This window comes from Cucurbita moschata, unplaced genomic scaffold (assembly GCF_002738365.1).
Source record: "Cucurbita moschata cultivar Rifu unplaced genomic scaffold, Cmos_1.0 Cmo_Scf00017, whole genome shotgun sequence".
NCBI lineage: Eukaryota > Viridiplantae > Streptophyta > Magnoliopsida > Cucurbitales > Cucurbitaceae > Cucurbita > Cucurbita moschata.
Window position 1 is genome coordinate 3,541,979 of NW_019268533.1, and position 10,768 is coordinate 3,552,746.

Consider the following 10,768-nt stretch of genomic DNA (forward strand, 5'->3'; position numbering starts at 1 on the left):
CATTAGTATTATTATGTTTATATAAAGGTTTGTCTAGTAATATTATGAGACGTGGAATGAGTGTCATTTTGTATTTGCGGCAATTGAGAGAAATTTTGTAGGTGAGATTTTGTAGTGCGAGAGGGTAAGAGATACTTGTAAACACTTTGGCTATAGTGATTGGTTACCACCCATGAATGTAGGACAATTTCTTATCTTCGAGCCAATTAAAAATTATCCTACATCCACGTTCATTGTCTTTTTATCCATTTATGTTCTGGGAGTGTGAGTGTTCATTGTCTTTTTATCCATTTATGTTCTGGGAGTGTGAGTGTCATGGATCTTTCTTCAACTTCGGCTGCAACAATTGGTATCAGAGCATTTTAGTTGTGGCATTTGAGGGATTGTGGCGTATCAGCGCATTTTAGTTGTGCATTTGGGGTATTGTGAAAGACTTAACTTCATCGACCACGAGACATGTTCACACTCACCATCAATTGTCAAAAAATAAGTTTCTCATTGCAAGTTTGCTTGTTTGTTCTTGGAAATCATATTTTCAAAATTTGTGATTATTTCTATCCATTCAGATTATTATTTTGGTGGAGAGTTTCCTGGGCTTCCCCTCGAGGTTTTAAAACGCATTTATTAGAGAGGTTTATAAGAAATGTTTTGTTCCCCTCTTCAACCAACGTGAGATCTCACAATCCCCCTCTTTAGGGGGCCAGTGCAAGCGTCCTCACTGACACACCCAGTGCTTGACTCTAGGGGGCCAGTGCCAGCGTCCTCACTGACACACCCAGTGCTTGACTCTAGGGGGCCAGTGCCAGCGTCCTCACTGACACACTCAGTGCTTGACTCCGATACTACTTGTAACAGCCCAAGCCCAAGCCCACTACTAGTAGATATTATCCACTTTGACCCATTACATATTGCACAGTTTTAAAACGCATCTGCCAGAGACAAATTTCTGCACCCTTATAAGGAATGCTTTGTTCCCCTCTCCAACCAACATGGAATCTCACAATCCACCGTCACTGACACACCCAATGCTTGACTCGATACCATTTGTAACAGTCCAAGCCCGCTACAAGTAGATATTATCCACTTTTGCCCATTACGTGTTGCCGCTAGCCTCACGGTTTTAAAACACATCTGCCAGAGACAAATTTTCGCACCCTTATAAGGAATGCTTTGTTCCCCTATTCAACTGATCGCAAAGATATAATCAGCAATGGAGAAGACAACAGACGACAACTCGTCCCCCAATCAACAAAATGGCCTTAGACACCAAATGTATATTGACCTCAAACCTCAAAACTAAAACGGTACTTTACTTCCTAAACTAAAATCAAGAAACACCCAAAAACTAAATAGAGAGAAGGTTAAAGCTTCAAGGATCAAAATAATCTTTGAAGAAACAAAAACTAATGAAAAAAATAACTTAAGAACCATGATGAATCTTGAATATAATACAAAGAGGCCATACATATTAATCATATTTGCCATAAAAGCTAACCACCGAAAGAATCACAATATGTCATGATCATAACTTGCCCAGATACAAACAAGTGCAATGCCTATTCTAAAACCTATACCAATTTACTGAAAAGGCATATAAATTAGGTAGCTAATTTAGAGAATAAACTAAGCACTTTGTGCAAAACAAAACAGGCATGGGGGGAATAAGTTTACAGAAAGTACAGTTTTGAGATGCTCAAGAGTAGGATTTGAGGTGGAAGACTTGGCAATCTGGCCTGTAGGACCTCTTAGCTGCAGCCTGATCAAACTTCTTTACCACTGCTTCATTCTCTTCTAAACTTGTCTGTACAAAATACCTTATCCACCAAGACGAGCTTCGTAATTTCGCCTTCACAACAAGCACGTGTTTCAGTGTTATGCATCTAAACTCGACTGTTTTACTAATTCGAAAATAAGCTCAGCAAACAATAAGGAAGGAATGAACCAATATTGCAAGTTCATAATTATTGGCCGTTCCAACAAAGATCAGATTTGAATTTGACACACTAATTTAGAAGGCTAGATAGTAATATTGGGAGTGCTCCGCTATTTCTAGGAGCAAAAGCTCCTATTTTATCATTTGGTCGCTGCTCCTATTTTATCATTTGGTCTACGAAACTGATAACATTCGAGATTATGCAAGATTATACACAAACTATCCTCTTCTGGCTCTCTTTAGCCCTATGTCTCTTATCTTTAGGAGGTCTTCCTCAGCAGGCAGGTTTTTCCGAAAAACTTCATTTATTCTAGTGTGGATGGCGGGCAGGCCTATATTTCTTATTTTCAATAGGACTCTTTACGAGCGTTGTTTCTATCTACTATTATCTCAAAATAATCAGGTTATTAATGATAATTACAGGACTGACATGCAGCTCTAATATCACAATCTGAGGTCAGTCTGAAGTTCCAGTCATCAAAAACTACTCAAAGATGGTTTCCAACCAATAACTAAACTAGAAAACTATTTATTCATCCAGTCCCTTTTAATTCAATTAATGCTAGCTATACTCTTTTTGCATAAAAAGGTACTTACTGGACGTCCGAATTTGGGTAGTTCCGAATCTTTGACCCTTTGCCGACCTGGATAGCCTGCAAATTGAAACAGAAACGGAGAGAAATTAAATAAATTCAATCAATCTAAACTAATTGATGTATGAAATTTACGAAAAGGATGGATAATCCATGATGTTTATAAAACGTTTTCCTAACGGGATCAAATAGAAGCATAACTATATGAAGCAAAGGTGCTATACAATTTACACCAAGAGATAGCATAGTAGATAACAAGATCAAAGAACACTTCAAAATTGTGCTCTTTGTCCAAAACAAAACCCTTTTGACCCAAACGAAGGTCCTGTTAATGTGGACGCATAGCAACGGTTTGACATCTTTGAAGGGGTGGCTCGGTAAGACAAAAGTGAGGATGTCCTTCCCATCTCTAGGGAGACTCAAAAGCCAGCTAAAAGTGATGAGATTTCTGTCCCGGTATTTACGAGCAGAGGAGTGATGGATGAAAATATGGTTTTGAGATTCGTCACTCTGTTTTGCAAATAGAGAACCATCTTGAAGAGATGGCCACGTAAGGCATGGACCTTTGGAGGATATCACTAGTGTTAGTGGCCTGATGAGATATTTTCCCAGAGGAAAATTTTAATCTTGAAATTACCTTTGCCAACATTGAAACCTTTAATGTGGTACAAGCATAAAATCCATGATCATAACGAAGAGTAAAGGAGATAGGGAGTTCCCTTGGCAAAGCCCCTGTGGGTAATATTTCCCCTCGAGGACAACCATTGATTAATAATAGAAAAAATTGTTGAGGAGATACATTCCCAAACCAAGATCGCAAGTTATGTTTCAATACTTTATGAAGGAGGATATTGTCAAGAACATCACAATCCACCTTGTGAAGAGCCTTTTCGATGTTGAGTACAATAACTACACATTTTCAGTTTTCCTCTTCCATTTATCAAATGGTTCGTTGGCCATAAGAGAATCTCTTGTACCCACGTGGCTTTTTCCACTTGGTGGTTTTGCCACAATATCGTAACAAAGGCTATTTCTTTACTACATAGGACTTTTATTTCGGGGGCTAGGATCTTCACTGGCTTTTTTTTTTTTTTTTTTTTTTTTTTGTAACNTTTCATAAACCATTAATTTTAGGCATTTTTCATAAAATTTCACAGCTATAAATATAAATATAAGTATCATACACACTTTAAATATGTAACTATAATTTAATTTTACTACCCTTTGAATTATATGGTCAAGAAGTTTATTATTTTATATATTTTTATGAATACCGAAAGAGCTTATTTATGTACCATCGAGTTGAAGCAAAAAGTAAATATGAATAAGGAATTTAATAAATGTTTTATATTATTTTGTGATCCATATTTTAATATCTGATTAAGGAATAATTTTCCAGCTTAAATCCAGCCTAACACGGAGGGGACGCGGGAATTTTTTTCGTATTTAAAAATTTGAATGACCAAAAATTATAATTCCAACCGATTCGGTGGTTGAGCTTAATTAAAAGGGTGAAATTCAGAGTCAGAGACCAAAAAGATTTTTTTTATTTTTTTTATTTTTGTGAATCTTTTTTTTTAATTGTCCAAGTCCAACCAAACAACCAGATCCGATGCCGTGATGTTTGCAGGCTATTTTGAAGAAGCTACCTTCAATGTAGCCATTGGGTCAGTACCGCACCTAGTTCAACATTGTTGGGCTACAACTACAGCCTCAAAAAGCCTCAAAGGCCTCAAAGCCCCAAAAATATTTTTATTGTAATTCTTTACAATAACAAAGTCGACTATAAAATTATAATTCTTTACATCAAACAGATTTCTATGGACAATTGAATCAAAGTTATAATTTAACTTTAGTTTACCAATTTGTTTTTTTTTTTTTTTTTTTTTTTCCTTTTTTGTAACTTAGGTCCTTGTCTATCACGTATGTTTAGCCGGTGATGTACTTGTGAAGCATGGACACTTGGAATATGCTATGCACCGCGGACAACGATGGTGGTAGGGCTAACCCGTATGCCAGTGGTTCAATTTGATCAAGAATGTAAAAGGGTCCGATGAAGCATGGGTTCAACTTATCTTTTCATTTGAACCTCAAAGAAGTATCTTGAATTTTGGCAAGCTTAAGGTACTTGCAGGGATGAAAGTGTTTTTTTTTTAGATGTGTATGATGTAGCAATCGGAAAAATTTTATTTAGATGTGTATGATGTAGCAATCGAAAAATTTTTTAAAAAAAGTTATCTCACATCGACCAGATTAAGAAAGTGGGAGTTGGATGCTAATATAAAAGAGGTCTCTTTGTTTACTGAGTCACAACAACTGCTCTATCTCATCCCACTTTCGAGATTTGGAGCCAGTCAAAGAATCCATGGGCTCTAGCTCAGCTTCTCAACTGATCTGGCTCAGGTTTGACATATTCAGACCCTTTCCTACCATTGACCCTTTCAAAGCTATTTTTGACACATTCATAGGCATTTAAGGTCAGTATGGCTACATTAGGAGTAGAGTTGGTTCAGCTCTTAATGGTTGGTGGGGGTTTAGGTCGGTAAACTACCTTTCATGGGAGCAGGAGGGTAATGGCTAATGGGTTTATAAAAAGCATACCATCCTTTTCTTTCTTCACGCACAGGAATGAAAATTTTGTTAAGACCAACATTGCTATGAAGAATGGCCACCTCTGTTAAAGTACCTCTCCTTTCGATAACTTTTTCAACCCAAATGGTAGGTTCAACAAGCCTCTCTTCCTTTCAATGGTGGCCGATCGCTTCTTTAAGGGTGGGTGGGTGGCCATTTTGGTTTTTGAGAGTGTGGGTGGGTGGTAGTGGGGCTGGGGAAGGCATATAGTCAGTGGGGAACGGGGTGTTGAGGGGTTGGTCATGGTTTCCGACGAGGATGGGTCAAGGTGGTGGGCTGGGAGAGAGAGAACCGTGGGTCCTTCCAACAATGGCGCCTTCCTTTGATGCCCAATCTTTATAACAAAATTAATGCAGAATAAAAAAGATCAGACCACTATCCCGTGATTGAGAAAAGAATTATGGACAATAAAAGGTAACTAAAAATGACCTCAGCGAGTTATTATACGATCCTATTTGTAACAGCCCAAGTCAACCGCTAGTAGATATTTTCCTCTTTGGGCTTTCCCTTTCAGGCTTCCCCTCAAGGTTTTTAAAACGCGTTTGCTAGAGAGAGGTTTCCACGCTCTTATAAAGAATGTTTCCTTCTCCTCCCCAACCGATGTGGGATCTCACAATCCACCCCCTTCGGGTCCCAACGTCCTTGTAGGCACTTGTTCCCGTCTCCAACCGATGTGGGACCCTCCAATCCACCACCCTTCGGTGCCCAGTGTCCTTGCTGGCATACCGCCTCGTGTCCACCCCCTTGGGGGCTCAGCCTCCTTGCTGGCACATCACCCGATGTCTAGCTCTAATACCATCACAATGAAAGACAGAGATGAAAGACAGAGAGAGAATCATAAAGAGAATGAACAAAAACCAGACAAAATGTAGCTTGTGTTATCCTTCTATGCACTCAAAACCACGAGCAGGCACAATTGAGTTACGGTTCCTCCCATTTAACAAGACTAGGTGTAAAGAAAACATAATAATCTCAAATGATAAACGTAGTAAGAATGGTTTACCGGCGAATATAACAACACCATCAGCAGAAACCCTTGCCAGTTCTGGTAGAGTCTTGTTAAGGTATCTGGGAGACAAGTAATCCAATGCATCTGAAACAATGACAAGAGAAAATGACTTTGCTCTATATGGCAGGAGAAACTTAATATCAGCAGCACGCATGAAGCCCTTCTGCACAAGGTGTCTGCAACTGGCATCAGCATCATCTAAGTCGTAGGGCTCCACACCCCATGCTTCTGTATCCTCTTCTTTTAATAATTTAGACACAACTGAACAAGTATCAGGGCCTAGATGCAATACTTTACGCATGCTATCTCCATATGCTTTCTTTAGAATGGGTATTGCTCGTTGGACCTCTGCAGTGCACAATGTACCACCTGCATAATATATATGCTTGAGATCATCAAATATGGTTGTTGATTAAAAAAAATGAGCCTTGCACTGTAGTTGGTAATGATTGACCAAAATAAATCAATCTGGATAAGATAAATTAATCATTAATTCACTTTCAATTTTTAACTCATTTGGCAAATCAAGGTTGAAGCCTATCTGTAAGAAAGCATAAGCCTCAATGATCATACATTATTTGAAAAAAATATATAAAATATAAATAAATTAGCATAAAAATATTGAATTTACACAATAATTTGAATATCTTCGCTTTCAAAATAAATAAAGAAGCATGGTTCAAGAGGCATGAAACAGAGAGGAGACTTAAATTCCAACAAAGACAAGCTAGGGGCGGACTGTTCTAGGCAGTGTGGTATAGCAACAACCAAAAGAAAGGGAAAACGTAATGACACAAAATAGATGGAGGGAATCATATCGCATGTGACATAGAGAGGAAAGTTAAATTCAACAAACGCGGGATAGCCTGGACAAGGGAATGGCAAGAATCAAAATTGCAGAAATAACATAGGGAGGAGGCTAGAGATAGACACAAGAGGGAGTTACGGTAGAGAGTGAGAGGCCAGAGGGTGTCAAAATGTGTGTGAATGCGTGTATTTGAAATATTTGGAATGAAAGGAAGTCAATGATCTTTCAATACAAAGGAAGCTCTCTCTTTTATGGCTCTTTACTGGTATAAAATTATTGTTCCTTTAAACAGCTTCTGCATGAATTCTCTCATATCCAACTGGAGAAATTTTTTGTAATCTCTTTGGATGGATTAGCTCTTTTCGTACCGTTTCATATAATCAATGAAATTATTTCCTATCCATAAAAAGATAACCCCGGTACCCAAGGCACTACACACAACCCTGGGACCGTCCTATCGTTTATCAACTATACTTCATGATGTACAATAATATAGGCACAACATCCATGAGATAATGTTGACTAGAACAAAGCCTGATCAAAGTAGAAAAGAACAATACCAAATTATAGTACCTCCCCTTCAATAATCAATTGCATTTCAGTCTAAAACTTTTGATGAAACTAAACTTTTACTCGAGAATAGATAGAGTAATATATATTCACCTTCAACTTTACTCACAGCCTCTATATTGCTCCTTGATCCACCTTTCATGAAAATTGACAATGAATAAGCAACCAATATAGTAATTACATCAAGAAAAGAGGAAACATCACAAGCCGTTAGTAACAAAAACATACCCTTACCCTTTTTATTACTTCTTTGCTACCAGTTTCATACAGTTACTAGCAGGAGATATCCATCATAACTATGAATCTAAAAGTCCAGCTAGAGCTAGCGGTTTGTCTCTTTACCAACTAACTAAAGGAAATGTTGTTAGAGATTAGATCCTTCTAAATAACTAGAACTATCGAGCGAATCAAGTTGCAGGTTCAATGAAAAATTATGAGCAGGGTCAACCACCATCTATACCATAGTCAAACTTAAAAATGGAGTAGGGAGTTACATGGAAGTGACAGTAATAATAAGTAATCATGCTTGTGTTGTATCCCAAAAAGAATAGCTGTTAATGAGAGGAAGATGCATGCAAAAATGTAGCACAGGTAGGCAGAGGGATGAAAAATTCAGAAAGGATTCGCATTTCAGTGGCTGTGAACATAAAATTATTAAACTGAATAGAGAAGGAATGTCCTATAACAGATGAACAAACACAATGACGATTATCGTGGCTGGGAGCGATAGAGAGAGACTTAATTAAAAATAAATCAAGATGAGAGATAAAATAAAGACCTGATTGATGATAACAAAATCCAATAAGAAGCATTGCTCCCTGAAAATTTTAAACATAGAAAGTTAAATTAGTTGCTAAAAATATGATGAAGAATAGTGTTCTTCTTTCTTTGATTAGAAAAGAAAAGTACCACAACAAGCCCTATGGTTAGCAAAGGCGATGACCGTGACTTGGAATGTATTGATCCAACAAATGGAAGACTCCCACCATCAACAAGACGTCGAGAAGGATTTACTGGACGCCTTGACATGGTTTTATGATAGTAGGAAACCTGCAAAGCCACGCTTCTCTATCAACAATTGATAACACCATTTCTAAGCAGATGTTTTCACTTGTGCACCTATTTATCTCAGACCTCCAAATCAGAAAAAGAGGCACTGTTCACACACATGCTTGTCTGATGCTCTTGTAGTAACAAAGTAATAGCTCACAAGTCACACAAGTTAAAAAAAGTAGTAATCATAAGTTCTAGTAGCCATTATGCCTTAGCTACTTAACAAAAAAAAAAACCAGTGCAGTCAAACTTGCTAGAGTCTTTTTAGCTAGATGTCATTTTTGTCTCTCTCTAAGCATTGCCAAATGCTCTCAAAATTCAAGATTTTGTTGAGGATGGTTGGGAGGGAGTCCCACATTGGCTAATTTAGGAAATGATCATGGGTTTATAAGTAAGGAATACATCGCCATGAGAGCTTATGCTCAAAGTCGACAATATTGTACCATTATGGAGGTTTGTGATTCCAAACACAGTATCAAATTCATGCTCTAAACTTAGCCATATCAATAGAATCCTCAAATGTCGAACAAAGAAGTTGTGAGCCTCGAAAATGTAGTCAAAGTGACTCAAGCATCGAACAAAAGGTGTTCTTTGTTCGAGAACTTCAGAGAAGGAGTTGAGCCTCGATTAAGGAGAGGCTGATTGAGGGCTCCATAGACCTCAAGGGAGGTTCTATAGTATACTTTGGTCGAGGGGAGGATTATTGAGGATTATTGAGGATTGTTGGGAGGGAGTTCCACGTTAGCTAATTTAGGGAATGATCATGGATTTATAAGTAAGGAATACATCTCCATTGGTATGAGGCCTTTTAGGGAAGCCCAAAGCAAAGCCATGAGAGCTTATGCTCAGAATGGACAATATCATATCATTGTGGAGGTTCGCGATTCCTAACCGATTTTTCCGATCAACCAGGCAAATTCACTATGAATGTTGAGAAACAATACCGACCCACACAAGCATAGATGAGTAGAAACCACTTTAGGAAACTTAATAAATTGACCAAAAATCCATCACCCACTTCCAAGTAGACATTAAATAATCAGAATCAATTAAATTCTTGAAGGAATCTAATCGACATGGATCAACGGACATAAATATTCAAAAATCATAAGAATTCTTTTTCAAAACCCCATTTCAAACGACATAAGAATAAAATAAACGGATTAAACCACATAAGAAATTTTCAAACAAAATTCGAAGTTCACTGGAAATCAACAGTCCAAGACTAAATTAGAAAACAATCGCGAATCAATTATATAACTCAATAACAAAGCAGATGAAAATTAAACTAAAAAAAAAGTTCCATCGTAATCAAAATCAAGGGATTACCAATTTGAACACAGAAAGTGAATGAGAAAGCGGAAGGAGCAAGAATTCAGAAAGATTAGAAGCTTACAGTACCTGAAAACTGCTCCGGAAGCGGACGACAGGACGGAGTTTGAGATTTTGGAGGTGGATTCAGATCTGAGTCTCGCCGGTCTCACTCTCGAAGCTCGGGAGAAGCCACAGAGCAGTATCTGTCATGAAGACCCTCACTGAAAATCTTGAAAACCCGTTCACATAAAAAGCAACTAAAATTATGGAAATGAAATATTATTTATTAACTGAATATATTAATTATTCATACCTTTCAAATTCTATGGTTTATACATTATATGAATTTTTAGTAAATTCTTTAATATATGTTTTCATATATATATATACATATATATATATATATATATTGTTTTATTTAACGTATGAATTATTTATACATTTAAAACTATAGGTGTTCAAATAACTCGAGAACTTAATCGATCTGGACTATTCAATCCAAATTATTGGGGTTCGGTTAGATTTTTTCAGTGTGGATTGAGTTGAATTTTTTAAAGGTCAAAACATTGGGTCGGTTTATGGGTTGATATTTTGTAATTGGGTCAACTCGACCAAGTCGAAAATAGGATTACAATTCAATCTTACCCTCGTTTTAAGATTATTATGAAAATTAAAAATATTTGATGTTTGCAACGAATGTTAGTCAAATGTTGTAACTTGTGAATGTTTTATATTCGAGCTCTAAGAGATTTTAGTTATTAATATAACATATATCGTAAATAATTAAGATTTTTTTTTTTTTTTTTTTTTTTTTTTTTTTTTTTTTTTTTTTTTTTTTTTTTTTTTTTTTTTTTTTT

At 36.9% G+C, this 10,768-nt stretch overlaps 1 protein-coding gene and 1 long non-coding RNA gene across 3 annotated transcripts in view; both read right to left on the minus strand.

The window, feature by feature from the left end:
* Window positions 1-1,030: 1,030 nt before the first annotated feature.
* LOC111454935 overlaps window positions 1,031-10,768 on the minus strand; it is a 13,767-nt gene continuing 4,029 nt past the window's right edge. The window contains exon 3 of the long non-coding RNA XR_002712517.1: window positions 1,031-1,063. This is a non-coding gene — a long non-coding RNA (uncharacterized LOC111454935). The remainder of the gene's footprint in view (window positions 1,064-10,768) is intronic.
* Window positions 1,421-10,161, minus strand: LOC111454934 (uncharacterized protein At3g49720-like). 2 transcript variants are annotated; one of them, XM_023096415.1, is made up of 7 exons: window positions 9,999-10,161; window positions 8,454-8,594; window positions 8,323-8,362; window positions 7,638-7,679; window positions 6,161-6,532; window positions 2,531-2,586; window positions 1,421-1,846 (listed from the first exon to the last, which is right to left on the minus strand). In XM_023096415.1, exons 2-7 carry the CDS (start codon window positions 8,571-8,573, stop codon window positions 1,694-1,696), a joined length of 783 nt encoding a protein of 260 aa, XP_022952183.1. In that variant the 5' UTR covers window positions 8,574-8,594; window positions 9,999-10,161; the 3' UTR covers window positions 1,421-1,693. The 2 variants fall into 2 exon arrangements, with proteins under 2 accessions (XP_022952183.1, XP_022952182.1); XM_023096414.1 differs by having other exon boundaries at window positions 6,161-6,535.